Source organism: Panicum hallii, chromosome 7, assembly GCF_002211085.1.
Source record: "Panicum hallii strain FIL2 chromosome 7, PHallii_v3.1, whole genome shotgun sequence".
NCBI classification, from domain to species: Eukaryota; Viridiplantae; Streptophyta; class Magnoliopsida; order Poales; family Poaceae; genus Panicum; species Panicum hallii.
In genome coordinates, this window is record NC_038048.1 from 38,808,853 (window position 1) to 38,828,246 (window position 19,394).

The following is a 19,394-nucleotide window of genomic DNA, read 5'->3' on the forward strand; positions in this document are numbered from 1 at the left end:
CCCTCGCTCCCTCTGACTCTAGAGTGAGTCTGAGCTGGTTATAGCCTGTGCGGTGGGTATTCTAGATTTCAAATGCTTTATGGATCGCTGCACTGTGCAAAGATTGCGCAAGAAAACTTTCTGATCCGGTCTGCCATGAAGTTGAATAGTTGATAGGATTGTTACATCAAGTCAGCACGAATTGAAGTAGGGTGGGATTCTGAAAATGGCTGCCTTGGCATTGAGATTCACGGGTCAAAGCTGAACCCGCACGGTCACTCCCCACATTGCAACCCAGGCTCCGGGGGGTGTCGTTGACAGCGAGGTGCCGAGCGCCGACCGGCGACGGCGGGGACACGTCCGAATCACAAAGCCAACTAAAGCCGCCGGTACTCCATATTTTGCCAGGGTCTTCAAGCTGCCAAGCATTGAGCTGAAACCTACTCACCAGAACACAATGCAATGGAAATCTGACAACAAGATCGACGGTACGCCCTTGGCTGTGCTCAAAGTGCCCATGGGCGCGAAACCGAAAAGTTAGCCCGTTTCAAATCTACGTGGGCCAGCACATATGCAGCCCATACAACAAAAACGGCACAGGTTATCCTGCCCAGCCCAACTAGGCCCACCTGTCCCATGGGAGCGAATCACTCGGGTCCATTCTATAAAACCTCCGCCCGCGAGGCTAGGGTTTCCTCCCAGCCGTCATCGCTTCGCGTCCGCCGCAGCCCGCCGCCAGGAGAGGTAAGGTGAGCTACCCGCCGCCGCTGCCCTCCTCCATCCCCATCTCTCCCCTGTCCGCCCGACGTGCTCCCTTACTCCTTTGCCTTCGGAATCGGGTGCGTTTCTTTGTTGGGTAGCCGCCTAGCCGACTCGGTCTGGCTTCTGTGAAGAAGCAGGATCTGTTTTGTTACGCGCCTGTTATTGTGCGGATTATTGGCCTGATTCGCAAGGTGTAGCCCGCGATTAAGGATCTCTTTAGCCTTGTTGGTTTCTTGTGTCCGTTCGTGGCAACACCTTTTGTGGTTAATCATGAGAAAGCTTCTTTGGGGAGTCCTTGACCTTAGTACTCTTGTCGTCTCGTGTAGTAATGATACGTAGGGGTGATGTTTATGTTTCCAGTATGCTTGCCATGGTTGTTTGGGCACTATATGATTGCCTATCAATGGCCGTTTTGGATGCATTAAGGTCTAATCTGTTCTTGTCTAGGTATTGTGGCTTTATAATTACACTTAGTGACGAACTGCGACTGGGTTGAGATTGTAGTACTTAGGCTGCAGTTGTTGGTGCTATCCTGGGCTAATGGAGTAGTTTTCATGTAATAGCCTAATAGAACATGTTTTTTCTATGGTTTCAGTCCGTAATCCTTTGCTACGCACCCACCTGACATAATAATCTTTCTCTATGTGCAGTCCAGGAGGGAGTTCTGAGAAGCACAAAATGGCTCCTAAAGGTACACAACTGATATGAATATTTATATGTGATTCATTTTCATCAAGGAAAGTCATCTGATAACCTTTGAGTTGCTATAAGTTTGGTGCTGTTCTGTTCTTGTTTCCTTGCATGTGTCTCCACTGTTGAATTGCATAAGGTCTTAGTTGGTGTTTGTAGATTGACCACTCTGGTCTAACCACTACCTGTTTGTTCATGCCTTAACTAGAAACATGCAAATCATCTCAAAAGGGACCGTATAAAATTAGTGGACTCTAATTACTTCATTGTCTTTTGCAAATAAATGGGATCTCTAATGCTATGATATCCATATATTGGTAGGATATTGTTGTTTCCTACCTGTCTGTTATGCTTGATCACCACGCTTCTATGCATTAGCTGTTTCTATTTGATAGGCTTACTTCACTATCCATGAGCTAATTATTTTATGTAATTGTGTGACTTGATTAGCTGCTCCTGCGAAGAAGGATGCCAAGACCCAGGCCTTGAAGGTTGCCAAGGCTGTGAAATCTGGGGCAGTCAAGAAGAAGACCAAGAAGATCCGCACGTCGGTGACATTTCACCGCCCCAAGACCCTGAAGAAGGCTAGGGACCCGAAGTACCCAAGAGTCAGCGCTCCTGGAAGGAACAAGCTTGATCAGTACCAAATCCTCAAGTATCCCCTCACCACGGAATCAGCAATGAAGAAGATCGAAGATAACAACACTCTGGTCTTCATCGTCGACCTCAAGGCGGACAAGAAGAAGATCAAGGCTGCTGTCAAGAAGATGTATGACATTCAGGCAAAGAAGGTCAACACCCTGATCAGGTTAGTGCTTTGCTCCAGTGTTATTCAGTTCTGCATTGTTGATGTTATGTTACTAAGCGATCAAACATGTGTCGGTGTAGGCCCGATGGTAAGAAGAAGGCATATGTGAAGCTGACACCTGACTACGATGCTCTTGATGTGGCCAACAAAATCGGCATCATCTAAGTTACAGGCTACTTTGTTAGGCATCTGTGTCCTAGTTCTATGTGAAACGAGAGTTTTGTAGCTATTCCTTATCTAGGGCCGCAGGGGCTCCATTACCATGTCTTGATGCACACTCATGAATTTGGTACCGTCCAAGTGACCAGTTGAGCTAATTTGAGCTTTGCACTTGCTTATACTATCAATTACTTTATTAGCAATACGTTAAGATTTTCTTACACCAGTAGTAGTTTTCTGTCATTTGATATGTTGTTGCAAGTTGCGATATGCCTTGCTCTGCGCCTCTGATCATGACTGGTGGATTCAACCGGTTGTAATTGTAGCATCGCATCAATCACCACTTCTTATAATGCCTCATCTGTTTCTGGAACTAGAATGTTCTGTATGATGTGAGGCTGTGAGCTAATGCCAAATAGGCCATCGCTGCTTAGTTTTTCTTGTTGTCAGTAGCTTCCCTGTTTTTTTTAAAAAAAAGTAGCTTAATTTTGTGTAAACGCATCAATCACCACTTGTTGAGAGGCTTAGCGAGGTCACCTCAATCAAGCAATCCAAAGTGGACGAGGGCATACTTGCACAACCCCCGCGCAAACTGCAACCGACCGGCTCCGGCGCCCTCACCCGCCACCTCTCCGCACTCGCGCCACGCCCGTGCTAACGCCGGCGTCCAGTCCACGGTCACCAGCACGTCGTCGCACCTCCTCCCGTGCGCCGCGCGCCCCGCTAGCTCGCAGAACCGCGCCACGCCGCCCGCGCATCCCGGCGGGAACCGCGCCCTCCCCACGACGCGCCCCACCGCGCTGGCCCGCCTGCCCGGTCCCATGGCCAGGAACTCCGCGACGCTCCCGGACTTGTTGGCCCTGAGCTCGCGACGGGCCTCGTGCCCGAGGACCACGACGAGGTGGATGTGCAGCTGGTGCTCGTGGTGGTCCGCGATCAGTGTGCGCCGCCCCGAGGCGCGCAGGCGGATGGCGCCGTCGCAAGCGGAGGCCGCTAAGGCGAAGCTGTCCCCGGCGTCGTGGCGGACGACCAGGTCCTGTATGTGCTCCATCGTCGAGAGCCTAGAGCTTCTTTGGCTGTGCCGATGGAGCATAGCGCAAGGTGAAAAAGATTTGTCCCGTGAAGGATTTGCAAGACATACATACATGTGCCTAGTGTTTCCTTGTCAGATCAAGACACGGAGACGCCGAGTCCGAATCCGTTTTGACCCTCTGATGCCCACGACCACGAGCACATAATCTGTACTGCCTCTGCTAATTTTACATGCATTTCAGTTTTCACTGTATTTGGAAATCGCAAAAAATCTGCACTGCCTCTACTGATTTTACATGTATTCCGTTTTTAACTGTATTTCCAGTTACAAATGATTCGATGCGTTCTTGCAAAACAAAAGGGAAGCACTTCCATTTGGGCTTTCGCCACAGATATGCTGGGCTGGGTCAGACTCAACTCGGGCCTCCACTTCTTTTTGAAAGGCTGGTTATTTATTTATTTTTTGGAGAAAATAAAAGGTTAGCGTACGGAAAAGTAAAATTAAACTAGGGTTGGAGGTCGGGCCACGTGCCGAATCGGACGGCAAAAGATGCATCGCGTCGCATCCGGGCCAACCTGACCCCACCATGACAGAACCAATAATGCGGCGCTACAGCTAAAGCAATATCAACCGGACTCCCCCCACTCCAATCTCCGGTGTACGGGGAGATCCCCTTCCGATCCCTTCCCAATGCAGTCACGCAGCTGCCTCCTCCCTTGACACGTCACTAGCACCACCCCTGCCCGACCGCCGCGGACGCCGCCCCCGGCCATGGACCACGACCACCTCAAGGACCGCCTCCTCCTCCCGTCCTCCCGCGCCGCAGCAGCCACCGCCGCTTCCGCGAACGGGCCCCACCACCGCCGCGCCCCGCCCGCGGCCGCCGGCGGCGCGGGGGCCGGGGCGGGCGGCGTGTCCATCGACGTGAACGGCCTGAAGCGGCGCGGCGGCGGGCGGCGCTCGTGGGTGCGCGTCGACGCGGCGACCGGCGCCGCGGAGGCGGTCGAGGTCGCCAAGCCGGCGCTGATGCGGCGCCTGGACCTGCCCGCGCGCGACCTCCGCCTCCTCGACCCGCTCTTCGTGTACCCGTCCGCCATCCTCGGCCGCGAGCGCGCCGTCGTCTGCAACCTGGAGCGGGTGCGCTGCATCATCACCGCCGACGAGGCGCTCGTCCTGCGCGAGCAGGACGCGGAAGAGGCCGTGAGGAGGTACGTCGACGAGCTGCAGCGACGCCTCGTGGACCGCGCCGACGACCTGCCGTTCGAGTTCATCGCTCTGGAGGTAGCGCTCGAGGCCGCTTGCTCCTTCCTGGACTCGCAGGTACCACTCTTAGGGAGTTCATAGATTAGTTTTTTTTTCCACCTAGTGGAGAACTTTCATTGGCGTTTCTTCCTTCGTGTCTCTGCTTATGGAATTAGTTCGTCTAATGGTATGTGCACATTGCACGGTGAGCTTTTCTGATTTTGGCCTCTCAGTGTATACTAGGAGTGAACTGATGACGGGTCTTTTGCCCACTTGGACCCTTGCATTTGGCAAAACACTGTGCCATGATTTTGCTGTTTTGTCCAGTTTTCTTCCCATCCACGTTGTTTGGTTGAAAATAGGATTCCCTTTCAGCTTTAGCGTATTAGGTGCTGCCATGAAGTGGAGGATTGTACTCAGGAAGGTATTGGATGGTCTATTAAGCTCTGAAATTGATTATAACTTCCCTGAATGATAGCTGTGTGAATTACCTAGAATGAAATGAGGGTATATATATTACTATAGGCAAAAATGTAATGATTAACCTCTCTTTTTTATGAAGTAATTGAAGGTCTGAAGCTCAATAGAAAGCATGTATGATACTCAGTTATCAGAAATTAGTTTCAGTATCTCTTGATTTATTGTTCATTTGTTTGATTACCAGTGTCTGAGATTGCTTACTAGTTACTACCACCAAATTTCAAAAGAAGTGAAACCATTGAGAGTGCTTACTAGTTACAACCACCAAATTTCAAAAGAAATGAAACCATTTTCACATATTTTTTCAATCAATTGGCAAATCCCATACTTCAATTTCGACTTGTGGTCTTGCAGTTTTTCTCTTGTTACAGATAATTACTTGGCATATCAATGGAAAAAATTAAAACTATTGCACACTTTGTCAGGCTATTGAATTAGAGGCTGAAGCTTACCCATTATTAGATGAGCTGACAACAAAAATCAGCACCCTTAACTTGGAACGTGTCCGGCGCCTAAAGAGCAAGCTGGTTGCATTGACAAGAAGAGTCCAGAAGGTAAAAGGATGGTCATAATTATGCTTTTGCTTGCTGCGATCACTTGACAGCTTTTTTTCAATATTCCAATCCATTTTTTTCACTTAAGGTCAGAGATGAGATAGAGCAGTTGATGGACGATGATGGCGATATGGCTGAAATGTATCTCACCGAGAAGAAGGTGAGGATGGAAGAATCAATGTTAAATGACGAGGACCTTCATGGAATTGGCAATAACCATAGTGGGTTCAGTGCATCTCTCTCAGCTCCAGTTTCACCAGTTTCGACTCCCCCTGCATCTCGGAGGCTTGAGAAGGAATTCAGTTTCGCCAGAAGCAGGCACAGCAGCTTCAAGAGCTCAGATAGCAGTCAGTACAACATAGAAGAACTGGAAATGTTGTTGGAAGCTTACTTTGTTGTTATCGATTACACCCTCAGCAAGTTAACTTCGGTATAAAATCCTGAATTCCTCATATGTTAGCATTGTTTCAGTTATAAGAATTATAGTGGTTGAAAGTTTTGCTACTTGAACATTTTTGCAGCTGAAGGAGTATATTGATGATACAGAGGATTTTATCAACATACAGCTGGTAATTTCACCCTCAAAATCGATTAAATTCCCATCATGTAGATTCAGGAATTTGCTTCTGGCTCATCCAAAGCTGCAAATTTGAAGGGACTTTTCTATATGCTACTTCCCAACTAGAACTGTACGAAAGCATATAGATTATTATTCATCTCTGAATGGTTATTTTGCATGGAAATATTGAATATAGCATTACTAGACAAGGTTGAATGCTCCTTTTTGTTTGTGATAATAGCATGATCAATTAACTTGGAAATGTTAGGCACGCTACTTAGCTAGGTTGGATGCTCCTTTTTTATTTTGAGAATGATATGATGAGTTATCTTTGAAATGTTAGGCACGCTACTTAGCAAGGTTGAATGCTCCTTTTGATTTGTGAGTATAACTTGGCAACTTTAGGTGATACATGTGACTTCTGGGTATATCCTGCGGAGGTTGGTGTAAGCTTCAGTAGACTTGAAGCATTGTGCAAATGATCTTAATGTTGCCAAAGATGAGGCTTTAGGTACAACTAGTAACATATGTTTCAGATGCTGAATATAGCAAGGTTGAATGCTCCTTTTGATTTGTGAGTATAACTTGGCAACTTTAGGTGATACATGTGACTTCTGGGTATATACTGCGGAGGTTGGTGTAAGCTTCAGTAGACCTGAAGCATTGTGCAAATGATCTTAATGTTGCCAAAGATGAGGCTTTAGGTACAACTAGTAACATATGTTTCAGATGCTGAATATTTCCTTTGACTAGCTAATAAAGTAAGACAATTTGTAGCAATTGTTTTCACAGTATACGTTAAACCTAGTGACCATTGGGACCGACTTGTATAGCATGATTGAGATACTAGTTTCGATTGCGGAATTCAATTCCAATACAGTGGATTTTCTAACTAAGATGAAACAGGGGACTAATAACTCAAAAAAACTTGCCTTGGCTTAACATAGCATACAGAACATTCTAAGCTTTGTTAAGAAGCAGCGACAGTGACTGGTGATAACCAACCTATTTCAACTATCTTTCCTTCTGCAGGAGTATCTCTACAGGTTAGTGTAGCTAGGCTAGAAAGATTCGATAATACGGTTTTGTAGTTGTTCAGACTGTAGTCAATTTGCCATGAACCACAGTGGTGCATTTTCTCTTGGCCTATTTCTGTTACAACTTGTGCCCCCAATCCTGCCAAAAAAAAAACAGAGATGCTCACATGATCATCGCAAATGCTGCTGTTTCAGGATAACGTCCGGAACCAGCTGATCCAGTTCGAGCTGCTCCTGACCACGGCCACATTCGTGGTGGCCATCTTCGGCGTGGTCTCAGGAGTCTTCGGCATGAACTTCGAGGTCCCTCTGTTCTCGGTGCCCCACGCGTTCGAGTGGACCCTCGCCATAACAGGGGTCTGCGGCGCCGTCGTGTTCTGCTGCTTCCTCTGGTACTTCAGGAAGCGGAGGTTTTTCCCCTTGTAGATGGAAGCTCTCAGTCTCAGGCCAGGTGTTCCTTGTCACGACCCAAAACACTTAAGCATGATCAAAAATTTAACCATTGCATCATGAGCATCATCCAAGCATAATCAAGCATCATGTGCATGTGTTGGATTAGTGAAATTAATTGTTTGAGTGAAGATTGTGAAGAAAGTTCCAATTTTGTTAAGTGGCTGTGCCCCCAAACATTTTATTTAAATACTAGAATTCGAATGGTGAATTTTCAACATTTTTCCTCAATTTATTGATGCTTATCCCGAGCCATAAAATTCTTGGAAAGTTTGAAAACTGCAGGATTGTTGGAATTTTTGTGAGCCATCTTTAATAGCTTTTTGAGTGTTGGTTGTTGCATTATGTTTTTGGTAACTTAATCTTGCTCCAATAAAAATTTGGGAAATTTTGGAGCCCGGTAAGTAGCAGTTTTTGAATTTAGAAACTAGAGCTTTGTTTTTCGGGTGATTTTTCCCTGCCGGCTCCACCTGTCAGCCGCACACTGCCCCTCCCCGCGCGCCCGGGCCCGCGCGTCAGCCCCTCCCTCCGTCTTCCTCGCGCGCCCGCGCCCGCCCGTTGGCCGGCAACGCCCGCCGGGTGGCCAGCGTGGCCTCGGGCAGGAATCACCCCGCGCCCGCCCGCTCTCCCCTCTCCTCTCCCGTTCAAACGCGTCACTTCTTCCCAGCCAAACCCTAGCTCTCCTCCACCCGCCGGCCGCCGCAATACGCCGCCGTCGGTGAGCCCCCGTTCGATCCCGCGCGTGTACACCGCCCCCTCCTCCTCCGCAACCGGTCCCAACCCTCCGCCGTCTCTCTCCCCGCCCGCAACCGCTTCCCGGCACGCGCTTCCCTCCGCCGCCGCCGCTCCTCGCCACGCCGCCGCTCGCCGCCTCGCTCCGCCCGTCGTTGCCGTGGGTGAGCTTCCCCGTCGCACCTCGCCGCTTGTGCGAGCGTGCCTCTGCCGCGTTTGCGCCCCGGGTCGTGCCGCCCCCGTCACCGCCGCGACGTCATGCCGCGTGCGCGCACACGTTCGCACACAGGCCGCGTCGCAGGCGTGCGCTGGCCGCGCCCGTGGCGAGTCAAGGCCGCGGCTGGCCTTGACTCCGCCTGTGGCGCAGCTGGCAGCCTAGGCCCGCCCGTCGGCACCCAGGAGCGCTAGATCCGGGTGGATTTCCCTTTAATTAAATTAGGCAGTAATCTTGTAAAATGCATAGAAAATGTTCTTGGTCTCCAAAAATTGTGAAATTAGATTTGCTTGATTCCTCTGCAATAGATCTACGTAGGAAAATTAAGTTTGAACATGTTTTAAGCTCTGTACAATTAGTTATATTTTATTCTTTCTAAACCAAATTAATTTCTTATCTTGCTGTGTAATGCTCCAAAAATGCCAAATTAAATCTTTTTAGGTTCCTTGTGAAATGCTCTATCTAATGGTGCAACTTTTCTATGTAACCCTAGGCTGTCTGGTAGGGTTTAATGTGTTTAATAGTTTTCTGCCCTGTAAGCTTATTAATTTCGTAATTTTAGTTTGAAAAGTGATAAAATAAAAGTGATAAAATGGCAAAACCACTTCTGTTACCTTTGCTATCATGTCTTTTGTCTCTGGTAATTCTTTAAGGATTTATGAAAATGTTTTGAGTACCTTTTAAGATTTAACTTGATTCTAGTAGTTGAAAATTGTAAATAACATAAGTAATTCTACAAAGATAATTTTGCTGCAAATTCAACTCTCATGAGTTCCTTTTGAGATTCCCTGCGTGCATAATTTAAATCATGATTTATGCTTGTTAAGTATCTTGTTGAGCAAACTTCGCTTATTGGTCACTATTATTAAAAATTAGTAATCGAGCTTTGTTGTGCCGTTGTTGTGTTGCTTCTTTGTTTGGAGTGATATTTTTTTTCTATTGCCATGTAATAGCATATCATCTCATTTTCATATTATTAGCATCATCCTAATGCACACATCTCATTCATGCATTATAGTGACCGAGACGCCGGAGGACGAACTCGTTAAGCCCGCCGAGACCGTCGAGGCCGAGCCGGGAGCCGAGTTTGTTGTTGAACAAGAAGAAAATCAAGGCAAGCATCTAAGCATGATTCCTTGACCCGCTTAACTTGTTTAGAATTAGTTACTTCAGTTGGGTATTTATATGTTTATGCTATATGTTTATCTATTGCATCGTCGATCCTATTTTCATGCTATGACTTCCCTTGCTTTTACTTTCATGTCCTTGACACGCGTAGTTAACAACTAATTGATTAAGCAAATGCTTAGCCATGCTTAGAGTTGGTTTTTAGTTTGCAAGAACATTGGAATAGGGTCACCTTGCTCACCACACCGCTTTTAGCTTTTTCCACGCTTGTTCGATTTAAATGTTGGAGGTTCGGAAGGGTTTAGTTGGAAAGTTAGGTCATGATTCGAGCGGAAGGTAGGGCCTAGAGAAAGGAGTCTCGGAGGTATAGTCCGCTTGAATTGGTTAAGGATCGTCCGTGGATGACCTCGGTATTGAGCACTTATCGTACTACCACATATCTATTCATGGGGTGGATAAACCGATTACCCTCTAGTTCTAATCTCTGATGGACGGTCCTAGATGCGTGGCCATAGGGCTTTGTAGAGAGGCTTAGGGGTGTCCCCGGTGGACCTAGGTAATTCTCCGCGCAAGTTAGGCGTGATGTTCAACGGTTGAAACTTATCGGGGAAGGTTGACGCGAGTACCCCCTTGCTCAACATGATCGGTTGAGTGAGTCGCATGGTCCTTGTGTCGTGTGGGTAAAGAAGTACACCCTTGCAAGGTTAACAAATCAATTCGAACTGCCGCGCTCTCGGTTATGAGCAAGCTCAATTTCCAATGTAATCTTTGTAGAAGTATCGGTTTGTGTGTTGGGTACGTGTTACCTCTTTTATGATGCATAGTGGTTGGTTGATGTAACTAACTAAAACTTGACTTGAGGTGGGTTGGGCAAGTTAATTAAAATGCTAGGAAGCTAGGTGGTGGAATTAGGGAGTTTATGCTTATCTAATATTACTTAACCTTAAAGCCTCTTTTGTGAGCCTTCATATGCATAATCCTTAGTAATTATTTAATCGCGTAAGTCTTACGAGTACCTTTGTACTCATGTTGCTTTATTAACTAAGTTACAAGTGAGCTGGAAGCGGTGTTTGGCCATTTCTACCCCGCCGATTCCGGCACGAGTGAGGAGTAGGCCGATGTGGTTTTAATGGTGTCTTTGAGCAAGACGCCATTGATCTATCTCGTTATGTTTTCCGCTGCGCAATCGTTTCGTATTTGGGGATATCATGTAGAACATTTAAACTTTATGGTTATGCCCCTCTCTAAATAATTGTGAGCCCAACGCTTGTATCTCGTATTGAACCTTTAAATTTCGGATTTGGAACCTTCCTCTATAATACTCTTGTAATGACTAGTTGTTTAATTTGGTGTTAAAACTTGCTCTTTGTGGATCATCGGTGATATATGGGCTTGTGACGGTATGTGTGTATGCATGATTTTGGGCATATGGTGGAGCACGTACCGGCACTACCGGATTTGATATCATTTTTGGTGAATGATAGATTGGTCTTTTATAAAGTAAAGTAGATGTGGGTTAATCCGTGGCACGCCATTAATGCGAGCGCGTGTTAATCCTCGTCTTCGTTCTAGTTTAAAATAATATTAAATTAGGGGTTCTCACGTTCCTTTCCTTCTTTTCTTCCCTTCCCTCCTCTCCGGCGCTCTGCAGAAAGCAGCATACACGTTGCAAGTTGGTCACGGCAATTGTACATGCATTTTTCTCGAATGCGCGGCGATGGAGCCCCGCTGTCTGGACACATGAGCTTTCTGCTTTCGAGCCTACGGGCGCTGGTGCTGTAGCTTCACCCTTCTGCTTGTACATCTTTTATTATTGCTGTTTGGTAGTACATGTGACACTGTTCCGCCCGAAGGAGCAAAAGGCGACACAGACCTGTGCTGTTCTCTCTCAAGTCTCAAGAAAGTACTTTGCATTGCGTGTGTTGCTGGGGTGAGGCCTACCGGCTGCACGAAGGCTGGCACGGCAGCTTCACAGCTTGCCTTCACGTCAGGGACAGGAGAAGCGGGGAACAATGCCGACGCGTGGTTTGTAGCAGCAGTTGTACACTCGAGCTGCCTCCGTGAGTTTGCACCTGCTTGTCCAACAAAAATGAACCGGGTCTGAACCTGCTCTTGGCTCCCTGCTAATCACATGGAAGCGTATTCCAACTGGACCGGCACGTCGTAGCATATTTCCATTGGTGCGCCTTGGCCGGGGCGAGCACGAAGCGTTTTCTTGGCGATTGATGAATGTCGTTTCTAATAATTTCTTCCCGGATGAAAGCGATCGCTTAGTGCTGATAGCTACCTCTGTTCTGAGATTTGCTTACACGTGGGGGGGGAAATGCCAACAAAGGCCACAAGCGGACGATTCCTTCCGTTTATTCCCGGCCCCTTTTGTGGCCGTGTGCTTCGGCGTGCTGGTAGACCGAGTTCTCCAGCTCCGTCCTCCGTGGTCCACAGCGTGGACGTGCCCCTCCGTCGTGCAGGAACACCGGGTGTGCATCCACCCAGTCGTCCTTCCTGATCCATCGGGTCAAACTGGACAGTAAAAACTCTGAAAGTGGTCCAATGGGTGCTTGGCCACTAGTTCAGACAGTATCCAGGTCTTTACTCGATATGGTACAATATTAGTGAGCCAAAGTTTTCTACAAGCATATGGACTAGTTCTTTTTTGTGCTACAGTATAGGGACTAATTTGCTTGTTACAAGAGTTGCCATTCATCACAAGTAGAGGGCCTACTATGGTATATGCTAATAAAGGCAAGGGAAAGGTAGAGAAAGCATCCCATTTGTCATTTTGGTTTTGAAAGTACACCCCCTCAAAAGATATTTTGTTACTTAAACCAGTGTCTAAATAGAGGTGGCTGTAGCGGGTGAGCACAGCTATCGGAAAAGGCTATAGCCCCTTATTCGAAACCATGATAAAAAGTTAAAAACCCACCGCCGCACGTTTTATCCTTGAAACCGATCAACTACACATGAGCTAAGCCAATTGCACCCATTTTAGCCAATATGGAGCCACCAATATAGTTTTATCGGTGTAGATACTTCTAAAGGTTTAAAAAAACACATAATTGTTTAAGCTCCCAAAAGATTAACCGATAAAAAGCTTAAACATGATCACGTCCATTTTTCCCATATGCAAATTAACATCATAAATAAGCATAATTCAAGCACCAGAATAAATCTGACTCAGCTAGCATGACTTCCAATAGCCTCACATTGGAGGAATTGGCTAAGAACATGTATAGTGGGGTAGTTTTTGCAATGGAGTAGACTAGATGTGGGTATCTGCAACAAAATATGTTATGGGGGGATATCTTAAAGTTCAAATAACGGTGTGGGTGCTTTTTGCAATTTTTCTATTAAGGGTCTATTTGGATCCGGGTGGTCGGGATGTTTGGACACCAATTAGGAGTATTAAATATAAATTAATTATAAAATTAATTGCATAAATGGAGGCTAATTCACGAGATGAATCTATTAAGCCTAATTAATCTATCATTAGCATATGTTTACAGTAGTAAAAATATGGTAAAATCATGAACTAATTAGGTTTAATGGATTCGTGTCATGAATTAGCCTCCATATATGCAGGTAGTTTTATAATTAGTCTATATTTAATATTTCTAATTAGTGTTCAAATATCCGATATGATAGGGATTAAAATTTAGTACGGTGATCCAAACACACCTCGGCGAGAACGAGAGCACAATCCCTGCACAAATCTTAGGGTGTATTCGTTTCCTACCCTCTAAATTTTAGACCCATCACATCAAAGAGAATCTTGTCATTTAGAAGTATTAAATAAAGTCTAATTATAAAACTTTTTGCACAGATGGGTGCTAATTCGCGAGACAAATTTAATGAGCCTAATTAATCCATAATTTGCTACAGTGATGCTACAGTATCATCCGCTAATCATGGGCTAATATACCTCATTAGATTCGTCTCACGAATCAGTTCTGGGATTCTGTAATTAGTTTTATAATTAAACTTTATTTAATACTTCTAAATGATAAAATTTTCTTTGATGTAACCTCTCTTTAACTTTAGTCCCACGAAACGAACGCTGCTTGTGGGCAGCTGCAGCAAACAAACCTGCCCCTGTCCTCGTTCCCCCAGATCTCGTTCCGCTCTCCCTGTCTTTTCACCGGAGTTCAAACCACAGCACGCACGCGACGCCAGCACGAGACACAGCCACCGAACCGAAGCCACGGAGAGCTACCTCGCCAGGCCAAATCTACTGCCGACCAGGCACGGAGCACACCCACCCACCCACCAATACCAGCGGCAGTAAATTCCGAGCAGCTGCTGCCGAGGCTCGAGGCCCTCCCTCCTCGCCCCCCGCACCCGTCTTCTCCTCCTAGGGTTTCCCCTCGCCTCGCCGGGGCGCCGCGTCGCCTCGCCATTGCCGCGGGTGCTGGCGCGGGGCGTTCCGCCGCTTGGGGAGCCCCGAATCGAGCCTCGCCGGAGCTGCTCGCTCTGTTTCCTGCGGGGTTTTGCTGCTCGGCCTACCGGGGGCTCTGGGTGGGAAGGTTTTGACGCTTGTGGGGGTTTGGATCGAGGGCCCTGAGCCGCGTCTCCGCAATGCCGAGCTGGTCGGGCGGCGATTGCTAGGGTTTTCTCGGCGGATTTCGCGGGGGAGAGCTGAGGTTTGCTTCGGGCGCGGGAGCTGCCTTCAATCCGCTGCTCGCCTTTGCCCTAATTCGGTGTTCCCCCAGCAATGCCTCGCCGATTTGAGCTCGCTGTGAGGTTCTGAAGGGCGAAGGGGTTGCCGGGTGGTTTGTGATTGCGAGGAGTCGGTGGCTCGGGGGCAATGTCCGGGGCTGGCGCGAGGGGGCGGCCGTCGCCGTCGTCCGGCGGCGCTGGGGACTCCGAGCCGCGGTCCGTGGGGAGCAGGACGCGCTCGGTGTCCGCTACTCGCGGGCGGAAGCCGTCGCCGAGGCCCGGGAGGGATGTGACCGCGCCGGCGGCGGCAGCGGAGGAGAAGAAGCCGGCTGGCGTGCCCACATTGCTCCCCTCGCTCAGCGCGCCAGCGGGGATGCGCCGGCAGGAGCTGCTGCTGCGCTCAGGGCTGTCCCTTGACGCGTCCTGCTCCTCGGACGCGTCCACGGACTCGTTCTGCAGCCGGGCGTCCACGGGGCGGATTGGGAGGCCGGCGTTTGGGGCGAAGAAGAAGAAGACCCTCTCTCAAACTGATTACAAGGCTGTTTCCATGCTGGAAAGGGATGGTGGATTGGCTTCCCAGACTGATGCTGCTGGTGTGAAGAGGAGGTGCGCCTGGGTGACAGCAAATACTGGTAGGTGCTTTTGCTTTTGTTTCTGCTTCCATTTTTCAGCATTTTCACAAATGGTAACCTTCAATTGGTCTAGTCTAACCGTTAGTGCTGTAGTAGTTATTCTGTTGTAAACAAAGAAGCTAAACTTTCGGTCTAGACTCCAGAATGCAGGACTAAAGGCATATTCCTTAGTGAGATAGAATCCTGAATGCTAGTAGACTTGGGCAGTTGGGCTTGCATAGTTTGAAATGGGAACCATATTAATTGTTTATGGTTGGGGTAATTCAGTCTTTAGTTCTCCTATGATCATTATACTGAGACCCCAAAATTAAAATGTTATAAATGTTGTTTCTGTTTGGTTATGTTGTAGTCTCTGTTATTTACACTGAACTGGTTCACTTGGGAGCAGAGATTTTCTATCACCTCTGTGCAGGAAGAAACCTGCAATGCTGGAACTATGAGGAGACAGAGGGTTGTGTTACAGTTGCAGATTTTCATTACATGTTCTACAGTTCTTATTTATTCCAAATTCAGAATATAGCCAAAATGGAATGTGATTATGTCATGCACCAAGATTCCTTGGTAAACACTAGTTTGGTTAGGGGAACCATTGAAAATGAGTCTGCTACTGATGGATACAGATTGAGAATCATTTTCACTGGTTTGCCTAATTATAGACATGTTGAAGTTGAATTAGAAAGGTCTGGATTTCTTTACCAGAGTAGGTCCAACAATGCAGTTGGTGGTGACTTAATTTGTCACTTATTCATCCCCAAAATATAATAGTTCAATCTGGAGTCAAGTTTATGACCATATATGTTTGAATGCATATGGGATTCATGAGCACAATGTAGGATTTTTATGGGTCATCATATATTTTCTATTAGTGTTCATTGCCAGAGTAGTGTAACTGCTATTTGTTGTCCGTCTATTATGTTCTGTTGTTGAATTTTTATTTTAATTGTTATCGCTTACAAATGCAGATCCCTGTTATGCTGCGTTTCATGATGAAGAGTGGGGAGTTCCAGTACATGATGACAAGTATGCAGATATGATTATTTGATTTTTTTTTATTCTTATAACAGCATCAATTATGCAATATTCAAATGCTTTGTATAATTGCAGGAAGTTGTTTGAGTTGCTAGTGCTGTCAGGTGCATTAGCTGAACTTACATGGCCAGCAATTCTGAACAAGAGAGCCATGTTCAGGTACCTCTTTGCATTTCCTTATGTGCCGTCGCATGTTCATGAACCTTAATGCTGTATTTGGTGACCTTGGTAATCTTCAATATGCCTCACAGGGAAGTTTTCATGGATTTTGACCCAGCATTGGTCTCAAAATTAAGTGAGAAGAAAATTATTGCACCTGGAAGTCCTAGCAGTTCCTTGTTGTCGGAACAGAAACTGCGTGGTGTTGTTGAAAATGCACGCCAAATACTCAAGGTTAGCACTTTACGCTCTTGAATAATTTGCTGGCGTGTCTAGATACTGTTTGTCTTAAGGAATGATGATATGGCATAGCTTGAAATACAATCGTACGTGTATTTACATTTCTGAAAATTTGGTGCCCTTCTCAAAATAGTACCTTCATTATCTATGTTTTACTTTCTCTTCATTTTGTGCACACTCCTACTGATAAGCACCATATATGCCTTTTAGTTAAAGTGTTTCTTAGATAACGCTTGTTCCTGTCTGAATTGAGTACATATTCTTGCAGATTGTAGAGGAATTTGGATCATTTGATAAATACTGTTGGGGCTTCGTGAACCACAAACCTATATTGAGCCGATTCAGGTACTCTCGTCAAGTGCCTGTCAAAACATCAAAAGCAGATGCCATAAGCAAAGATCTGGTTCGGAGGGGTTTCCGCAGCGTTGGCCCAACAGTCGTGTATACCTTCATGCAAGTCTCGGGCATGACCAACGACCACCTCATCTCCTGCTACCGATTTACTGAATGTGCGGCGGCCTCTGCTGGTGCTGCTAAACCTACTGATGGAAGCGAAGCGAGTTCAAGTGACAGCAGCCATGCCACGACGGAGCAGAAGATGAACGGGACAAATGGACAGGCTGCTGATATCGAACTCTCCAGGACTATAGATGAGCTCAGCATTTCATAGCGGTTATTGAGAGGGTGTGCTGGAGCGAGGTGGTCTTAGCTTGTGTATTTTGTGTGCTGTAGTTTGTAGGTGTGGTTCGACGTTCTTTTTGCATAGTTTACCACTCCGTCAATGTAGGGTAGAACAATCGTAGTCTTGGGCGTGTCAAGACCACTGAACCGACAGCAGTGTTATGATGTATATTCTTTGTGGTGCGAGTGCAACTTGTTTGCCTGAAATTCAATCGACCCGGCTTGTCGTTGTCACCTATGCTGTTCCTCTTAACCGCATCTGAGAAACGTTGTTGCATATGCCTGCATCTCACGAACATGAAGTGCCATATGCTTTTTGTTGCGTATTTTAGTTTGTACCTGCACATGTACGAATACAAACCAGCTGTCAGTTGAAACAGGTCCACGACAGGAAGAAGTGGGACACGGGTAGGTTAGCCTGTACGGAATCCAATGGAACTGTGGAAACATCCACTGGCTCAGTCGCTCAGAGGAATAGTTCAAACAGCAAGTTCGGAGATGCTGTGACAAAAGTGGGGGTAGGTAGTTGACGACATGAAGGCTGGTGAGATGGTGGTGGTTATTCTGATTCGGACAGGATAATGTATCCAAATGGATAGTCGAAACGGCAAGCTCAGAGTACTATATCTGAAAAGCTGAGAACCGCTGCCAAGCGACTCCCTCTGAACTTGTAGCTCAGTTTGAGCCGTCTCTCCGTGTCTCTCTGCCTCCCCGGAAACCACTGGCGCAAGCAGAGTAGGAGACAGGGGACAGCTCGTCTGGTTCCTGTGCCATTGCGGTCGTGCCTCCAAGAGGTGTGGAACCCTAAATTCACATTACTATATAATCTATTTAGTTCACCACAATTCCTTCTTTTTTCCTTACAGTGTTTCCCCCATCCCTATAACTATAGCTGTTCTGATTTGGAATTTTGGATATACTAGACATTAAATGGAGGAGGGTGCGGTTTCGCCCTCCACCTTACGCCATCGCCATTGTCGAGTGTTATGGCATCACATGTCCGGTACGGCGGCCTAGGCGCAAGTGGACACGGAGCACCTTAACTCTCCGTTCGAGGGAACATGGCCGAGCGTAAACACGCACGCTCCCGCACGATCCACGCTCCCATGGTCGGCGGGCATGCCACTGGGCAAGGCGGTGCTGGCGCCGGTGGCCCTGTTGAGGACGCACGCCGCGGGCTGTCCTATGGCGTTCGCTCGATCTGAGCCGGGACATCGAACTCTCCATGTCGAGCTCCCAGCTCAGATCGAGCGAACGCCATAGGACAGCAGAACAATTGCGACGCGCGCGTGCGGTCCTCCCCGACGCCTATCCGCTTGGCCACGTTGCCGGACATGTCCGTGGAGTGGATCTCGCCGCCGCGGGCGTGGAGGCCGGCGACGAGCGCGCGGGTGGCGGGACGTGTGGGCCTTGCGAAGTGCGGCTCGGAGGTGAGCGATCGCCGGGACCGGCAGACTAGGCGGAGGCGCATGGTAGAGCGCGTCGGCCGGGAGGCGGAGCAGGACATCGCAGAGCAACTCCGTGGGCATGAGGAAGCCGTCGGCGGCGACCGCGAGCGGTTTGGCTCGCTTGCGCGCGGGGCGCCGATGCCATTGCCGATACGCGATAGGTAAAACTGGACGGCGCAGCCGAAGTCCAAGTCCAAGTCGAAGTGGACGTTGTGCCTCGCAAAGGCCCGTGGGCTGCGCTTGTAGCCGAATCCGTGGGCCGTGCCGGGTAACCAATGGTGGGCTGTGGCTCACAGACTGGTCGCGAAACATTTCAACGGTAGCCGGTAGGCTGCTTCTTCACATGTACGATATGGACTCAGTTTCGTAATGAACAACTAAATAAAGGTACCAAGAAACCACATCATGATTTCGAATTTTCAGTACATGTTCCTCTTTACCCGTACGTCAATGAACTTCAGTAACTTTACCGATTGACATTTGCAGCACGAGTTTAAATTGTTACAAACACCGATCAGTACCAGAATTATAACCAAAAAAAAAAAACTCAAAGATGGCAGCCGGGCGCAACGATCAGCAGTCTCTTCTTTCAGAGATAAGAACAACGCACGATGTGCCGGCTCGTGCAAGGAATGCATGCATACATCGTATGTTAATGCGAGGAATCCGATGGTATCGTATGTTCTGACTTCTGAGCCCTTCGGCATAACAGCTAAACCCAGAAT

General features: G+C 47.6%; 4 protein-coding genes across 6 annotated transcripts; 3 read left to right on the top strand and 1 right to left on the bottom strand.

Moving 5' to 3' along the window:
- The first annotated feature begins 629 nt into the window (after positions 1–629).
- On the top strand, positions 630–2,586 carry LOC112901571 (60S ribosomal protein L23A-like). Of its 3 annotated transcripts, none has more exons than XM_025970509.1 (4): positions 630–723; positions 1,392–1,432; positions 1,882–2,239; positions 2,320–2,586. In XM_025970509.1, the coding sequence occupies exons 2-4, from the start codon at positions 1,420–1,422 to the stop codon at positions 2,402–2,404; spliced, it is 456 nt and encodes a 151-aa protein (XP_025826294.1). In that variant the 5' UTR covers positions 630–723; positions 1,392–1,419; the 3' UTR covers positions 2,405–2,586. The 3 variants fall into 3 exon arrangements, with proteins under 3 accessions (XP_025826294.1, XP_025826293.1, XP_025826295.1); XM_025970508.1 differs by having other exon boundaries at positions 635–728; XM_025970510.1 differs by lacking the exon at positions 630–723 and adding an exon at positions 799–818.
- A 142-nt stretch (positions 2,587–2,728) lies between these two features.
- Positions 2,729–3,641, bottom strand: LOC112901570. Its single transcript, XM_025970507.1, has 2 exons — positions 2,936–3,641; positions 2,729–2,856 (listed from the first exon to the last, which is right to left on the bottom strand). The coding sequence occupies exon 1, from the start codon at positions 3,543–3,545 to the stop codon at positions 2,937–2,939; it is 609 nt and encodes a 202-aa protein (XP_025826292.1). The 5' UTR covers positions 3,546–3,641; the 3' UTR covers positions 2,729–2,856; position 2,936.
- A 408-nt stretch (positions 3,642–4,049) lies between these two features.
- On the top strand, positions 4,050–11,679 carry LOC112901522 (magnesium transporter MRS2-C-like). Its single transcript, XM_025970452.1, has 6 exons — positions 4,050–4,751; positions 5,579–5,707; positions 5,796–6,137; positions 6,229–6,276; positions 7,499–7,756; positions 11,431–11,679. The coding sequence occupies exons 1-5, from the start codon at positions 4,203–4,205 to the stop codon at positions 7,727–7,729; spliced, it is 1,299 nt and encodes a 432-aa protein (XP_025826237.1). The 5' UTR covers positions 4,050–4,202; the 3' UTR covers positions 7,730–7,756; positions 11,431–11,679.
- A 2,153-nt stretch (positions 11,680–13,832) lies between these two features.
- On the top strand, positions 13,833–17,459 carry LOC112898952 (probable GMP synthase [glutamine-hydrolyzing]). The gene is made up of 5 exons (XM_025967278.1): positions 13,833–15,112; positions 16,075–16,132; positions 16,217–16,300; positions 16,393–16,534; positions 16,809–17,459. Exons 1-5 carry the CDS (start codon positions 14,629–14,631, stop codon positions 17,208–17,210), a joined length of 1,170 nt encoding a protein of 389 aa, XP_025823063.1. The 5' UTR covers positions 13,833–14,628; the 3' UTR covers positions 17,211–17,459.
- The last annotated feature ends 1,935 nt before the right edge of the window (positions 17,460–19,394 follow it).